Source organism: Gossypium hirsutum, chromosome D03 (genome assembly GCF_007990345.1).
Source record: "Gossypium hirsutum isolate 1008001.06 chromosome D03, Gossypium_hirsutum_v2.1, whole genome shotgun sequence".
NCBI classification, from domain to species: domain Eukaryota; kingdom Viridiplantae; phylum Streptophyta; class Magnoliopsida; order Malvales; family Malvaceae; genus Gossypium; species Gossypium hirsutum.
Genome location: NC_053439.1, coordinates 6,682,433 through 6,699,460, shown reverse-complemented (window position 1 = coordinate 6,699,460; position 17,028 = coordinate 6,682,433). Strand labels below are relative to the sequence as shown.

Genomic DNA, 17,028 nt, shown 5'->3' with positions numbered 1-17,028 from the left:
TTTAATTTCTTCTTTTTAGAAGTGCTTTTGAAAAACACTTATGAAAAATTAAAAATTTCAGTCAAAATTAGCTTGTTTAGCATAGCTTTTCTTCCAAAAGTACGTACTTTTGAAGTCAGAAGTACTTTTTTTAAGCACCACTAAACAAGCCCAGTACCATGAACAATTTTAAACAAGGGTAAACTACATTATTAGTCACTAAATTTTAGGTAGGTTTTGGTTTTAGTCATTTAATTATAAAAAGTTATAATTTGGTCATTGAATTATTCAAAAATTTTCGTTTAAGTCACTAGAGTGTTAAAATCGATGTTATATGGCTTTCTCTACTCGCACTGCCTGTATAAATTGAAAGCTTTCTTTTCTCTTCTCTTTTACAATTTAGTTTTTTTTTTATAAAACAACTTTAGACGTCATGAATTTAGGAACCAAAATTTAAACAAATTTTTTCTACAATCTCCGACATTGGCTGTTAGATTGACTTGGATCTGAGATATGTTCTTCTACTCGTCGATGGGTACTAATCTACCGTACTGGTCGTCGTTGGTTGGAGCTCACTAGCGGAGCTTAAAAGAAGAAAAAACTTAACAGCCCAGTGACTTAAGTAAAAACTTTTGAATAGTTCAATGACTTAAAATAAAAACTTTTGAATAGTTTAGTGACTTAAATGAAAACTTTCGAATAGTTTAGTAATCAGATTGTAATTTTTCTTAGTTAAGTGATAAAAACGAAAACTTACCCATAATTTAGTAACTAATAATGTAGTTTACCCTTTACTTGAATATCCTTGGTTATCTTAATGCATTTAATTCAGTCCCTCTTTGGCTGCTTGAATATTATGTTCCGCAATGCAAAAGAATTTTTTTTGCATGATTTGCTTCTATTTTATGTTGGGATTAGAGATAAATTATGTGTTAAAGTTCAAACGAAGATGACAATGAAATGCTCAATGTCAAAGAATCAGAACACAATTAATTCACGGCTTATATGATTTAAAACTGTAAATTACAAATACGCTAGTTGCATTGACAAACGACCCCTCAAATTCTGTGGAGCTCTACAAAAACAAGTCTCAAATTCTAAAGTAATTAAAGCAATGGCCCTACAACAAAGCTCTTAGATCCTCTGGTTACTGAGTTTGACTGTCCTTTAGCTTAAACCATGACAAAAGACAGCAGTATCTAGCTATCTAGATACTAGTTGAGACCAGTTATGGGCAAGCGTTCATTCAATTGGGTTTTGCAAGTAGTGTATATCCCTTGTATTGGGGTTGGACTATGAATTTTGAGCCATACCTTGTTTCCTTAGAGATGTAAAAAAGGATAAAGGAAGTGAGGCTGACCTAGTTACACCCATGCATGCTAGTGATGATTTGGGATTAGATATCTGGGTGTGGGCTATCTCTTTGCCTTTGCTATGCTTTGCTTGCTGCTACTCTTTTATCTCTTCTTCCCCCTACTGGATAACATCATAACGCTGCTTCATGATTCTTGTGGGGACTTAGCCAGATTGGCTAACTGCCACTAAAAGACCCCACCACCCCACATGCACTTCCCCCCTCCTCCTATCTGCCTTTTAACTCACCCATCTCTTTTCTAGCTGTTCTTTTATTTATAACCCCCATGGCTCGGGAGAGACTAAACATTTCCTTTCTTGGTTACTTGCCAAAAACCCCACTCTCATAAGACTCTCTAGCTTTCGAGGACAGACATGGAAGTGGCTGTTGAGCTTGAAGATGATCTGTTTTTTGCAGACTTGAGCAAGCAAATCTCTTTGCTAATCATGGATGATGAAGACCCAGTTTCAACATGTCCTTCAGTTTCCTTCCAGGTTTTTATAACCATCTACATATGTTTCTTTTTCATGGATTTTCTGGTATTATTAACTTCACAGCTTCATGGATTGAAATTTTTGTCCTGTCAAAACTTTTTGCAGACATTTTCTGCAGCAAATTATCTAATAACACAATCTCCATATCTCCAAGAACAAATCTGCAGAAGAGAAAGCAAAGGCACTGGAGTTTTTATCCCAAAGGCATCACATCCTAGAAGGAAGCATAGGCAAGGCAGATATAGTTCATTCAACAGGAAGTCTAACAGGCACCATGATAACACTACAAAAATGGCTTCTCAGCCATCTTATGATAATTCTTTTTACCCAAGGAAAGGCTAAGGATTCACATCTTCATCAAGTGTATGACTTAATAAAAGGAAAATCACTACTAAACCCCTTGTCAACAGCTGCTCAAGGCAAGACAAGGCAAGGCAGGTTTAAGGATCTTATAATTACATATATATATATGTACATGTATATATATAGATTCATCATGAATTATGTATACGTGCAAGAAAAATAATTGATTCTGCTCCTAATAAGTGAGTCTTGAAGAGGTTCACCAAAGGGTCTGCCTCCCAAAATCATGGATATGTATGGTGATTTTTATGTAAGTGTGATATAGGGGAAAAAGTATGTATTTGTTTCTCAATGTAATTGATTATATATATTAATTTATTGATGTTAGAGTTTTTATTTAATAATATTTTTTTTCCTTTATTGCCTATTCCTTCATCCATCTAACTATCCAAGCAACTATACTGGACCAAAGCATTGCATTTGAAAAATTGACCTGCGAGTTATCAATGGAAATTCAATAAAACGACCGGCCGGATCAATCAAAATATGGTCTTATTCATTATGGGACTGTTCAAGGCCTTATCAGCAAAGCTGTATGATCGATGAAATGAGCTTTCAAATTTTTTTTCTTCAATTATTACGTCCTTAATCATTTTGTTCTTAATTATCTAATTTAGCAGCTATGCTGAACCTGTTTGGAAAAGCAGACTCTTCCCAATAGGGTATAGGCACATTGCATTAAACTCTTTACGACTTGTACTAACGATGAGTGTATAGGTAAATTACACTTTTAATAATATCTTCAAGATAATATTGTTAAGAAAGACAACTATAAATCTCGTAAAAATTAATTTTATGAAACATGAAATGAATATGAAAAATAGTTTAATTTTATAATTTTATTAAAAAATATTTAACTGTTTCGTCTGATGTAGAAAGAGTCCGACCATCAATTTATTAAAATATCAATCACATACAACTTATAAAACTAAAAAAAAAAAAAGACTAGATGGCTAATCTTTCTACTTGCTAATAATCATGAGGTCATTGCCACTGAAAGTTAAAGGGTCCCTTGTGTCACAACTGGCCTTGAAAAGAACATGAGAAAATTTAAACTTCAAGGCTAATTTAATGATATACTATTTGCTGTGATTTTGTTTAAATAAAAGAGAGGTTATTAATTTTTAATTATTTGGCAAATGTTTTGAAATCTAGTACACACCCATTACAAGTTGTATAAGACAGATAAAAGAACCCCCCTCCCCCAAACATTCTACATGAATTATTGAAGGCAAATAATGGATTTTAAAGTGTGGGTTCCCACACATTAGTTTCCTGTAGATCTCCAACACCCAACTGGGAATTGCAAGAGCCATTGCTTAAAATGAAAAGACCAGTGGGGGCACATGTAGGCCACCCACAGTTTGAAAATAGTCGAAAATTATGCCAACCATTTCAACTGTATCTATAGGCTGTAACTTGAATATTTCCAGCTCTAAAAATTCTTTCAAGCTAGTATTTGATGCCTTTGTGAACTTTTTAGCCCATGCCATGAGATATTTTTATGTGGGTCTCCTCGGATCAATCAGGAAGATGAAAAAGTCTACTCTACTGTATTTTTCTCACCAGCAGTAGTTGTCTTTTTAAGATACAAATTTATTTAAGGTAATCAATATTCTATTGGTGAATATATTATTTTTTATTTTAATATTGGATTAATGGTTTTTGAAATGACTTGTTTTAAGGGTAATTTGGGCTGCACACGGCCTGAGACATGGGCTGTCACATGTCCATGTGCCACACACGGTCATCCCACACGGTCGTGTGACCCAAGTCAATGAGTTACACGGGTAGAGACACGATCGTGTGTCCCATATTTTGAATGCCCACACGACCGTGTGACCCCTGTTTTCAAACTTTTGAACTTTTTCCTAAACTTTCTGATTTGTTCCGAGTTAGTCCCTAGTTGTTCCTAAACTATTTTTAGGACCATATAGGCTCGATTTAAGACCCGTAAAGGTATTTTTTGCTATAATAGAATTATGTTATCAAATATTAACTTGAAATTTGCATATTGTTAATGTTTTGATGTTGAATGTTCGAAATTGTATAGTAATGCTCGGTCACCCTAATTCGACAACGAAGACGGGTTAAGGGTGTTACAAAAAGAGTACGAATTATCCAAAAAAAACAACAGTGAAACTTACTTGAACTAATTTAGTTCGGTTGATTTTTGAAATTCAGGTCTTTAACATAAACAATATTTTCCTTATGCAAATCTTCTTATGAAAACAATATGCTCGAAATTCCAGTATGGAAGTTCTCCAACAGAATAGTGGCTCATTTCATAGCAAATACTACCCCTAGATATCAAACATAACTTCAAAATATTGGAAAAGATTAGACATGATAATTCTGAGTAGTTTTTAGAAAACACGTCTCCTAAGAGTTTTTTAAAAAATTTTTGGAATGTAATGTCTGAATTTTATTCAGGATTCTTTGGCCCAAGAATATTTGATTTAGGGTTAGGGCTATGGTTTTGGGAATTTTTCATAGGTTAGGGTTAAAAATAGGAGAAAAGAAAATGCCCCTGTAGGATGTTCTCTGAAAACGCGCCTTGTAGGATGCGTTTTCAGCTAACTTCTTTGCCATATAGGCTGAGAGCGCGTCCTACAAGCTGCGGTGCGCTTTCAGAGAACTTTCTGCCACCTCAACTAAAAACGCATTTTGTAGGGCGTTTTCTTTCCCTCTCTTTTTCAACCTTAACCCTAACTCGTGAAAAATTCTCAGAACACAAGAATCCTAAGATAATTTTTAGATTGGGCTCCCACATTGTTTTTTTTTAAATTCCCCCCGATTGCCTATATAAAGGGGGTTTTGCTCCCTGCTACTCCATCAACTCTCTCGGATACCGTTCTGTATAAAATAAAAAAATTCTCTCGTAATTGTTTTTCTTTTGGTTGAGTGTTGAAATTTTTGGACGAAAATATTTATTTGTGTTTGTATTTGAGGGGGACATTGTGATAGTTTTAAGGTGGTTATGCTTTATAAACCCCATACATAAGTTTGAGACTATAATCATAGGGAAAAACTAAGGGGTTTTTCGATATAATCAGCTTATTCTTTTTCTCTATCTCTACCAAGTAGTATCCTCAACCTCCTTATCTGAAACTTGTGAAGGACTTGGGGGAAAAAGAACTTTCAGGGGGAGGAGTGGCTGTGACGGTGGAGAAAAGATAAAAGTCCTTTTGGGCCGATAGAAGTTATTGTGATTAAATAACTCATTAATAATTACAACCGCTACCGCCTCGACTCGAGTTTTATCTTCTCTCCACCACCACAGTCACTCCTCCCTGAAAGTCCTCTTGAATCCAACTTTGTCACAGGTTTCAGATAATTAGGTTAATGATATTGTTTTTGGTAAAGATGGAGAAAAAGAATAAATTGATTATACTGAAAAGTTCATTTGTTTTTCCCAATGATTATGGTGTCAAACTTATGTATGGGGTTTATAAAATATCCTCTTCCGGTATCATGAAACTTCAACCCGTGACCGTATAAGCGCAGTAAACTTGGAGCCTAAGTTGCAATGCAATGGGCTTCTAAGGTGATATTTCCATCCCGACACGACAGCTGAAATGTGTGAATCACCGTGAGCTCAAATATACTTTAAAACTATCACAATGTCTACCTTAAACACAAACACAAATAATTTTTTCTCCCCAAATTTCCAACATCAAACACAAAAAAAAAAACAATTTAGGAGAGAGAAATAAGAAACACGTCCACTTGTTTTCAAATCGGCCTATTTCCCTAAATATCACAAAAATTGGCCTAAAACCCAATTTTTTTCAAAACTTACATATACTTCAAATTTACCTGCAATAAATGCTAAAATATAAAATTAGCTCCAAATAGCACTTTTTCCATTAAGTGCCTAAAGATCTTTTGATCAAAAGTGGTACATAAATTATAATTCTATTGTAGTAATCACCATAGGTGTTACCTCCATTAAAAATCCATTAGCTAATAATATCATGACATGTGGTACCTTTTTTAAAAGTTAAATTAAATTAATAAATTAATTATATATTTATAATTAAATTAGAAAAATAAAGAAATATTTTTATTTTATTTTCTGTTTATTCTCTTCTTCTTCTTCTTCTTCAACCATCAATCCCAATAGGCTATTTATGTGACCCAATCAAAGGCCAAATGATCTTGCAACCTAACCTTGAGCTTACTTGTCATTTGTTGGAGAAGAAGTGGTTGAAGTGGTGGTGTATTGAATGTACATTTTGGATTTCTAATCCAAGAAACTTGTCATGAAATTTTCTTAACTCCAGTCTCGCATATGGGATTAAAGGTTTTGTGTATGAGATTTTCTCATTAGATTGGAAATAGAAAGTGTTGTATTTGAACAAATTCCCAATTTACATTTTCTTCTTTTTGAAAAGTTGAGGTTTTGATTTTACAAATCAAAGAAAAAGAGTGCAAAAAATTGTTTTTGGGGAAAATAATACATGCAGGGTTTTGAATCGGGATAAGAAAAGAATATAAAGCGAAGTTTAAAAGCGAGAAAGGAGCCACCAAAATTTGGATTTTATTGCTAGAAATTGAGTTTGGATGAGTTATCTTTGACAGAGTTCTTAAATTTTGTCATTAAAATTATTGAGGCGAACAATATTGTAAGAACAAGACCGATGATCGAATTGACCAAACTATCGGTTCTCAATTCAACCATTACAAAATAAAAATTAAAAGAAAAAGAAAGCATCTATAATATAAGCATAAACAATAATTGTATAAACTAATTTAAGTTCAACTGATTTTGCACTAATTCAATTCTCCTTTGATTTTTATGGTATCGGTTGAATTGATTAGGCCACCTACTTATTGTACAATCGATTAATTTAATCTAGTTCTGACAACTATGAGTTAAGAACAAAAGAAAGAAAGCAAATGAAAATTTCTAAAAGAAAAAGTAACCTTTTTTAAAATTTAGAAAACAGTTCAGGTGAGGGAATGTTTTTTTAACATACCAAATGTTTGAGGTGATTACTATAATGCAATCATAATATCTAAAGGATTTTAAGTACTTCAACGAAAAAAATGTTGTAATTACAACACCAAATTTTTATTTAAGCCTTGAAAAAAGGGTAAAATTGGACACCTTCAGTTAGGTTAAAATGTCTAAATAATTAGTGTATTATAGTGAAAAGTGTAATTTAATTATGTGGAGGGGTTTTTTTCTAGAAAGAAAAGATTGCAAAATGTTGTTAAAAGTATTGCTAGTAACTGTGAAAATTCTTCCCAATTTTCTTTCAAGTACGAGTATAATATAATCCTAGTAAAATTTTGAAAGAAGTGGAAGCAAATTTCTTTCATATAAAGATATTTAAATTAAGTTCAAATCTTGAAATCGACATTGTTGAAAAGACTCAAATGAATGGGGATATTTTTATAATTATACCAAAATAAATATATGCTCGAGTAATTAAATTGGAATCTTGAAATCGACAATTTTGGAAGAACTTTACCTGAATACTCAAATGAATTATGATTATACCAAAATAAATATGTGATTGAGTAACTACAAAATATAATTTTCAAATATTACACAATTGAATTGATGAAAGCACAAATTAAATGGATATTTAAACTGGGTAGTACGCAGAATTTTAAATTTATTTAAAACTTTTTTAATTGTAAGATTTGAACATTTAAGCTTTATATTATATTTCTTTCACTAAATTAAATACATATTCATTAAATAATTAACGATAAAGTCGTATAGTTAGTGGCAGATTGAATCTAATACTAAAACCCCACCTATGATTCCTATTGATTAATGATTGATTACTTTGTTCAATTAAAAAGTTGGCACATTAGACCCATTTGTGATCGAATAAGAAAAAAGGAGCTCCAAGCCCATGCCCAAAGCTATACAACCATTTCAGCAACAACATTAGGTCTACTTCAAATAAGCCCAAAGTCAAATTTCCTTGGGTTATATCAACAAAAATGTAGACATTTTTTTTTTAAATTTCACTAATACAATAGGATACAATGACAAATATATGTCTATCAATTACAATATAGAATTCACTAATACAATACATCATAGATAAAGAACCGAAAAATATCCAACTAATTCCAACACCACAATTACAAAAGATGAGATTCGAGCTCAAACTTTCAAAGTCTAAAACCTCGTAACACAAGTTTTACCAAACAATTTTCTTTTTTCTACCGTCTTTTCATGCATATGCATTGTCTCATATGTATACAAAATCTAAGTATAGTCATTTAATCGTCGGTAAATACATCTATTAATGGGTCAATTTAGTCTTTGCATTATTAAAAAAGAATCAAATAAGGTCAAATTAGAATAAAGTTAACATTTACTGTTTTAAAAATACCATTTATTGTTTAACAGGGTTAATACTTGTAAATGTTATATGGTTCTATAAATGAAATCTTTTGTTTGGAATTGAATTACAGTTGAAAAAATAATAATTCTCAATACATTTTTCATATGGTAAATGTTAATTTTGTTACCAACAATCTTTAGGTGCAGTGACAAGAGCAATATGTTGTAAACATGAGAGTTTAGGTTTAATCCCAAAAAACCTTATTTCTCTCCCAATTATCAAAAAAAAAAAATTATATTACATTTTAATAATAAAAAGATTAATTTAATCCTGTGTCTATAATATAAGAATACTTTAACCTCATCTAGCTAAATGGTAAATCATAAAAAAATACTATATTTTATGTATTAATTGTTTTTGAAAAATAACCTAATAGATATACTAACTTTTAATCCAATTTTATAAGTGGGAGTTAACTATACTACTTTTACCATAGTGGATTAGTCTCAAATGGTCCCCTCACTAATAATATAAAATAATATTATATATAAATGAAGCAATTTTTTAAAAAATTTATAATGGGTTATTTAATAAATGAAAGGATATTTTTGCAATGAAACAGTGGTTATATTATTTATTTCACACTTAAATCACACAAATTTAAATTTTCATATTGTAAATTTAAATAAATTAAAAATTTGAGACACACAAATGCCGGTTGAAATTTTTTCATAAATAAAATTTGCACAAGATGGGTCCTCTACTTCACTCTCATCCCTACACATGTTTATATAATTAGAGAAATGATGAAAAGATTTACAACACGTTTGATTGGAGGAATGGAACAGAGGTATAATCAATAATTTAATTGTTTGGTTAAATGGAATGAAATAAAACTATAATATTTTTTTATGTTTGGTTGAATGGAATAGATGTTGTAATAGCATAAGGGAAAAAGCTGAAATGACCAGAGTATTCTTAGCTGAATTTTTTTGAGTAGATAATTATTGTTATTAAATTTTATAAAAATAAAAATAAAAATAAATAATTTAATCATATTTTAATATAATTATTATTAAATACAATTTACTAATAGTATTTTTGTTATTCAATTATTGTTAAATGTTCATATAAATTTAATTTAATTAATGTAATTCATAAAAATAATAAAAATAATATATCTAGAAATTTTTAATATTATAATTAAATGCTAATAATTTAGTAACGTATATTATAAATATATCTAATAGTATAATTAATACATTATTTATAAAAATATGATTTATTTCTTAATAACTTCATAAATATTATGTCAAAAAATAATATTTGAAAATAAATAATTTAAAATTTTATATTTAATAATAAAACATTATTTAACAATAAATTTAATTTTTTAAATTTAAAAATAAATCTAAAAATCATATTTAAAATCATTTTATTATATATTTTCTTTTGAATATAAACAACTGGATTCATTTAATATAAAGTGGGAAAAAATACAGCCAAACAAAACATAAACTAATAAAGAAAAATAAATAAAACCATTAGAGCTTTCTAGGGATCCTAATTGGGGGCTAATTGCCCCCAGCCTTGCTTCTTTAATCTGGAGCCTCTACGCATCCTCGATCAACCTTATCTTTTTCTTTTCTCTAGAGTTCTATCTAGTTCTCTCCTCTCTTTTTCTTAAGCATCTTCCTCTACAAAGCTTTATCTCCACCCACTCTTTCAACTTTTTGTTTAGTTTGTCCTAAAAACCCACCAAAACCTATAAATCCATCACCCATCATAGTTTTTTTTTTCTCTTTCTAATTTGGGTTGTTTTGTTTTCTAAATTTCATTACTGGGCTTGGAACATGTCAGAGTGGAGGAGACCTTGTGTTGATGTTGTGAAAACAACATCGTTGGATGAAATCGAAGTTGGGAAAGCATTGAATCGTAACGATTGGATTTCAATTTTTGTTTCTTCTTGATTTTTTTTCCATAGCTATAATTCATAAACTGAAATTGTGGTTAATATGATGTTTTTGGTTTGGGGTATTTTTGGGAAAAAATTTGGTGGCTATTCAATGAAAGGTTGGAATGGCTATTCTTTGGTTGTAGCACGAAATGGGTATTCCGTGAGAGGCTGGAATGAGGCCGTAATACTACCCGGCCGTTTCACTCATTCAGTTAAACCAAACAATGGAATAAGACTGTTGCGCTAAATAAGGTATGAATGGAATAACCATTCATGCCAACCAAACATGGTGTTAGTGTTAGGTATTGTTTCATAAATTGAAAAATTATGTGTTGAATTTTTAATACTAAGGGTCTGTTTGTTTGATTGAAGGAATTGATTTTCCGGAAAATCATTTCCAACTTTTCCAGCGTTTGATTGGCGGAAAACATTTTTCATTTGGAAAATGAACTCCAAAACAAGGGAAAATGGGTTACATTTTAGGGAAAATGTCTTACCCTTTCAATTTCCGTAAGACATTTTCCGTGCTCTCCTCTCTATCGCCTCCTTCATTCCTTCCTTCATTTCCGGTAGAAAATTGCTTTTGTTTATCGATTTTTCAGTAACTTGTTTTTTTAATTATTCAATACTTGTTTTTTAACACAATTACAAATAATTTATTTGATATTAATTTTTTTCAATTTATAACGATTAATATTGTAGCTTAATAATTGAGTATTGTTATAAATAAATCATTGCAATATATGTAAAAAATTTAAAATATAAAAATTTATTAATACATATCAATATATGTAAAAACAATTTTTTCGAAAAATATTTCCAGGAAATCTGCCAAACAGCCGAAAATATTTTACACAGATTCAATCAAACACCAGAAAATATTTTCCAGTAAATCATTTTACAGAAAAGTAAAACATTTTCCCGAAATCATTTTACGGAAAATATTTTACTGGCAATCAAACAGACCCTAAATTTCATAAGTACTGAATTCATATTAAAAAGTTGTTTGATCTATTAATAAAATTAAATATTGACCATAATTATGTTGTTTGGTAAAATTAAATCTTGTGTTTTTTTTAAAATAATTTATGTCTTAAATTTAACCTTATTAATATAAAATTTTATTTTATGTAATTTTGGATAAAAGTTAAATATAATAATTTAGATATTTCACATTTTAAAAAATATATATAGAAGAGATGTTTTATTTCAAACATATTTTTTAAATAAAATCAACTTAACACTATCAACATTAAGTGATATGTGGTTATATCTTATTCAACACTTTTTTTTGTGAAAATTTTGTATTAATTAAAAAACTAGTAGGATTATCGAACACATTTTAAAAAAAAATAAATATTAAAAAAATCATTTTTAATAAAATAAAAATTTTCAACAGTTTATCAAGCTCATTCCTAATTTTTTAGAAGTGAAAAATACATTCTTAAAGTTTTATAACACTTTGTAAGTGTAACAATAAATTTATAAATGTTTCAAATAAAATGTTGCTTACAAAATTATGTTATAGCTCGTAAATTTGAGAAGAATGTAGAGGGGTTTTGAGAACAGAGAAAAAAGAAAAAAGAGGAATTAAAGAGAAGAATTTCGTGTGTGTATTTTTCTTGGCTTATTCTAATTCCTTACAACATAATAAAGGAAATGAAAAACGGATAAAAACAAACTAGCTGGTTACAAAATAATATAATTGTTGCTGACTAGGCCTAACCAAAACGCCCCGTTTAACTAACCCAACACACCTCGTTTTACAGGTTATCACTTCGCACCGTTCCTTTAAACTAAACATTGTTGTTTCATAAGTTCAAAATTTTATCCCATAACAAATACCCTCCCCTCGAATGGATCATTGACCTCAAGGATCAAACTGAGGAAAATTGCTCATGAGTTGTTCAAGGGTCTCTCATGTAGCGTCCCTTGGAAATGAACCAGTCCACTCAACCAAACATCTCAATCACAGCCCTGTTGCCACGTTTGACTATTCAACGTTCAATGATATAAGCTGGTTCTTTGGACCAGGCACCGTGTTCATCAACTACTGGTAAGGCTTCTTGCATAAAAGCTGATCCCACATGTTTCTTAAGTTGGGAACATGGAATGTGGGATGGACCTTGGACCCTGGTGGAAGTTGCAAACGATAAGCCACTTTCCCCACTTGAGCTAGTACCTTGAAAGGACTAAAGTACTTTGGGGATAACTTTTGCTTCAAGATTCTTCTAATAGTATGTTGCCTATATGGTTACAACTTCAGGTAAACCCAATCACCTTCCTGGAAATGCCTCTCACTATGTTTGTTAGACTGCTATCTCATTCAATCTTATGCTCGTTTTAAATGAAACTGGAACAATTTTCTAATGGTTTCCCTCTTCTGCAAGCTTCTGCCAATTGATGGCACAGGAGATGTGCCTGCCAAGTAAGGCATGTGATGTGGAGAAGATTGGCCATAAAGGTCCTTATAAGGAATGGTGTGAATGGCTGAATGATAAGTAGAGTTGTACCACCACTCAGCCATAGGGAGCCACAACAACCAGTCTCCTAGTCTCTCCCTAGTCATGATCTTAGGTACCCTTTGAGCCATTGAGGATCTCAGTCTGTCCATCAGATTCTGGGTGATAGGCAGTGGATAGATTGAGTCTAGTTCCCACCCTTCTAAACAGATCCTGCCAAAGTTGCTGATAAAAATTTTATCTTAGTCGAAGATGATAGAATCTGGCATTCCATGAAGCTTGAAGACATGGTTCAAGAACTTTTGTGCCACTACAGCAGTTGTAAAAGGGTGTTTAAGTGGCAAGAAATGGCCGAACTTGGTGAGATGATCTACCACTACCAAAATGACAAACTTTCTTTTAAATTTTGGAAGCCCTTTTAGGAAATCCATACTAATAGAGGACCAAGCTTTATCTAATACAGGTAAAGGTTGTAGCAACCTTAGTTAGGCTACATTTTTAGACTTACATCTTTGGCGAATTGGACACTCCTTGATCCATATTTTGATATCTCGAGTCATTCCCTTCCAGTAGAGTAGGGAAGCCATTCTTTTTCAAGAAGCTTGGCAGTAGCCTCCTATAGGGTTAGCATGAAAATGCTGGAATAAAGCCTGCTTAAGAGTGCCATCTTATCCCACAACAATCTTACTCTTCCTTCTTAAGAATCTTCCATCCCATGTGTACTTAGGGTGTTGATCATGCTGATGCTGAAATTCTTCAACAACTTGTACAATTTGCCATTAGATCAACATAATACTGCAACAATCTGATTTTTGACCCTAATTGGAACAGTGGTTTCGGGACCACAAATTCGAGTCTAAAAAAATAAAAAAATAAATCTTAATATTATTTTCTGTGTTTATTATGCATGAATTAACATGTGTGAAAGTTTCGTGAATTAATTTTATTGTTTGTATGCTTAATTTGAGAAAATGGCTTAATCGCGTAAAATGTGAAATTGACTACTTAATGTGTAAAGTGCTAACTTGCTAATGTCTTTATAATGTGAAGTCCTTAATAGGAAATTAGGCCATTAATTAAGATAGTGGATGGCATTATGTTTATAATATATAGTTTTTATATTATTTATAAAGGTTATAATAATATATTATATTATAAAGTTATTATTATAAAAGACAAACAAATTTAAAAGCCATATCCTCATCTTATTTTGACCGAAACTAAAGAAAAAAAAAAGAAACCTAAGCTAGGTTCGGCCATTTTTGAAGCTTGATTCAAGGTTAGTTTTTATTTGGTTTTTGATAATTTTTACGTTTTTGAGATCGTTGCTTTGTGTTCTTTAAAGCTCATGCTTCAATTTTGTGAATTGGTGATGATTTTGTAATTTGGCATTGATGTTAGCTTGATGTTTTTGTGGTTTGATGATGAAATATAAACTTTTGTTGATAGATTATTATGTTTAATTAAGTGATTTTTGATAAAAATGTGTATTAAGGATTAAATTGAGAAAAGTGTAAAATTAAAGGTTAAATGTGTGAATAAACTAAAAATATGGGCTGCTAGTAGTATGGGTAGAATTCGGCCTAACAAGGATTTAGTGAAATTTTGAGTATTTTATGTTATTTTGAAATAAGGACTAAATTGAGAAAAATGCAAAATGTTAGGGGCTAAAATGAAAATTGCCATTTATATGTTCTTGAATGAAAATTGAATGAAATGTTGAATAATTAAGTTAATTTTGATATTAATTAGATTGGAAAAAAAAGTGGAAATCGGATTTGGATCGGGAAAAATCAGAAGTTATCGATTAGTCGTTCCGGTCCGTTTGCGTCCGTACGAGGTAAGTTCATAAGTAAATAAATGCTGTTAAATTTGAATGTATATATGTTATATGTGCTGAATTTATCTTTAATAAATATATGTGTATATGCTGAATTGAATTTAGAGTTGGAGAACTAGTTACGAGCTTGAATCGATAGAATTACGACGTCCGAAAAGCCCCGTACGAACCATAGGAATAGTTAGGATACATATGTCATGACATAGGATTCCGATATGTGTTATCGTGTAGGACCACGTCTGGGACGTTGGCATCGATTTGAGATTTATGTATAAGACCATGTCTGGGACATCGGCATCATATTTGATTTCGTGTAAGACCCTGTCTGGGACAGTGGCATCGATATTGATTACATGTAAGACCACGTATGGGATGTTGGCATTGTACGAGTTTTTTTTAGCTTATTAATTAACTTACTTTGGTAGCATGAAAAGTGGTATAATATGGTTTGGTAAAAGTGGTCATTTGAATATCTATAAATGACGTATTGTTTTGATGTTAAGATATGAGATAATATGTTTATCTTATAGACTGGGTGATGGAGATGTTATGATTTATTGAGTTAAATTTGATAACCGAAAGGTTGTTTTTTTTCAAATTGTTGGACATTTGAGATATGAATACGTATGCCTATTTAATGTTTGCTTGTAGTTCGTTTTAAAAAGGTCAAATAATTGATTCAATGATGGTTATTAAATGTGTTATATATATAGGTAGTTATATGTTCGACTATGGTATTTGACTATTTAGGCTCGATTTTTGAATGACAAAGAATGTATATGATCTAATTGATATAGAGGTTAATTGAATGATTGATTATTGAAAATATTAATTGGTTGTGTATATGAATTATAGGCATGATATTTCGCATGCGAATTAGGTATGGGGTTCATGTGTGTGGTCGAATATAACATGTTAGATATGTTATTTAGCTTGCAAATTAGATATTTTATGACTTGGCATTTGTATTCGAAAATGGTTAAATTTGATTTAGTAAAATGTACATAAGGTTATAATGTTTAAAATGCTATCATTTGGTAAGTAAATTTAGAAATGACTTTTGGTTTTAGGGTGTTACGCACATGGTTGGATGATGTTAAAAAAAATTAGTTGGTCATGTATAAAGTTACCTAACGTTTTATGTGAAAATGATTATTAAACTGCGAGATATGGCTAAATTAGTTTAACAGGTGTATGTATAATGTTTATTAAATATTACGTTTGTTATTTAGTTAATGATATGGCTTGGATTTTTGTAATTTTGAAACATGTACAAATTGGTTTTGATATTTGATGGCTTGGCTTGAAAGTTTTGAATTAGCAAATGTAATAGAAATGGTTAGATATTGAAATATAGTTCGTACAAGAGAATGTTCAATAAAGCATGATCTATGTGGTTAGATATGTGATTCGAATAAATGATTTTGACTTGTATGAATAAGAGGTTGGTTTATTAATTTATTTCGAAAAATTTTATAAGGGAGAATACATTACTGGGCCTATGAATTGTAAGGAATGTCTGTTCTGAACTGTTTTTTATTTGGTAATACCTCGTAACCCTAGTCCGGCGACGACTAGGGTTACGAGATGTTACAAATGCCTGCACTTTTTCCAACGATTTAGAGACCACAGTTGTAACACCCCTAACCCGTGTCCGTCGCTGGATTAGGGTTGCGAGGCATTATCGATCAAAATACAACTCAGAACAGACATTCATTTCAATTTAAGTACCAAATAATATAATCATTTCAATTCTATTCATCTAGTATAATTTTAAACCAAACTAATGTGTTTCGATTCTATAATTCATACTCTACCCAAATTAATATTCAAACACTATAACCAATGAATCATGGCAACCGAATACTTAACTTATAACCAAGTATAAATTTTTTTTTCATATACCGATCATATATTAAGACATCCATTCACATAAATCTATTTCATTAACTACTTTCCAAAAACGCTATTTATAATTATGCACTTCTTCACATTTTACTAAGTCAAGCCAAACCACATGATTTATTAAACGTTAATATATATATACACGACATTAACAACTTCACATAATGGTCAAGTATAAAATTTGGTTTTACCATATTATGCACATTTTACCAAAATAATAACTACCAATTTTATATATAAAAGAGTCAAATCAAATCATATCATAATTACAATACCCCTTGACTAATAAATATCCAAAATACTTATCTATCATTTACCAAATTCTAAAATCACATATATGGCACATTTTAAACTCAAGCA

General features: G+C 30.8%; 1 protein-coding gene across 1 annotated transcript; it reads left to right on the top strand.

Annotated features, from left to right (window-relative positions):
- Positions 1–1,268: 1,268 nt before the first annotated feature.
- LOC107950369 (uncharacterized) lies at positions 1,269–2,517 on the top strand. The gene is made up of 2 exons (XM_016885209.2): positions 1,269–1,827; positions 1,933–2,517. The coding sequence occupies exons 1-2, from the start codon at positions 1,708–1,710 to the stop codon at positions 2,167–2,169; spliced, it is 357 nt and encodes a 118-aa protein (XP_016740698.1). The 5' UTR covers positions 1,269–1,707; the 3' UTR covers positions 2,170–2,517.
- Positions 2,518–17,028: the final 14,511 nt, after the last annotated feature.

Excerpts from the sequence above, each read along its gene's own strand:
- LOC107950369 (XM_016885209.2), top strand. The coding sequence starts at position 1,708 with ATGGAAGTGGCTGTTGAGCTTGAAGATGATCTGTTTTTTGCAGACTTG. Across the intron at positions 1,828-1,932 it reads GTCCTTCAGTTTCCTTCCAG|ACATTTTCTGCAGCAAATTA; the intron begins GTTTTTATAACC and ends AACTTTTTGCAG.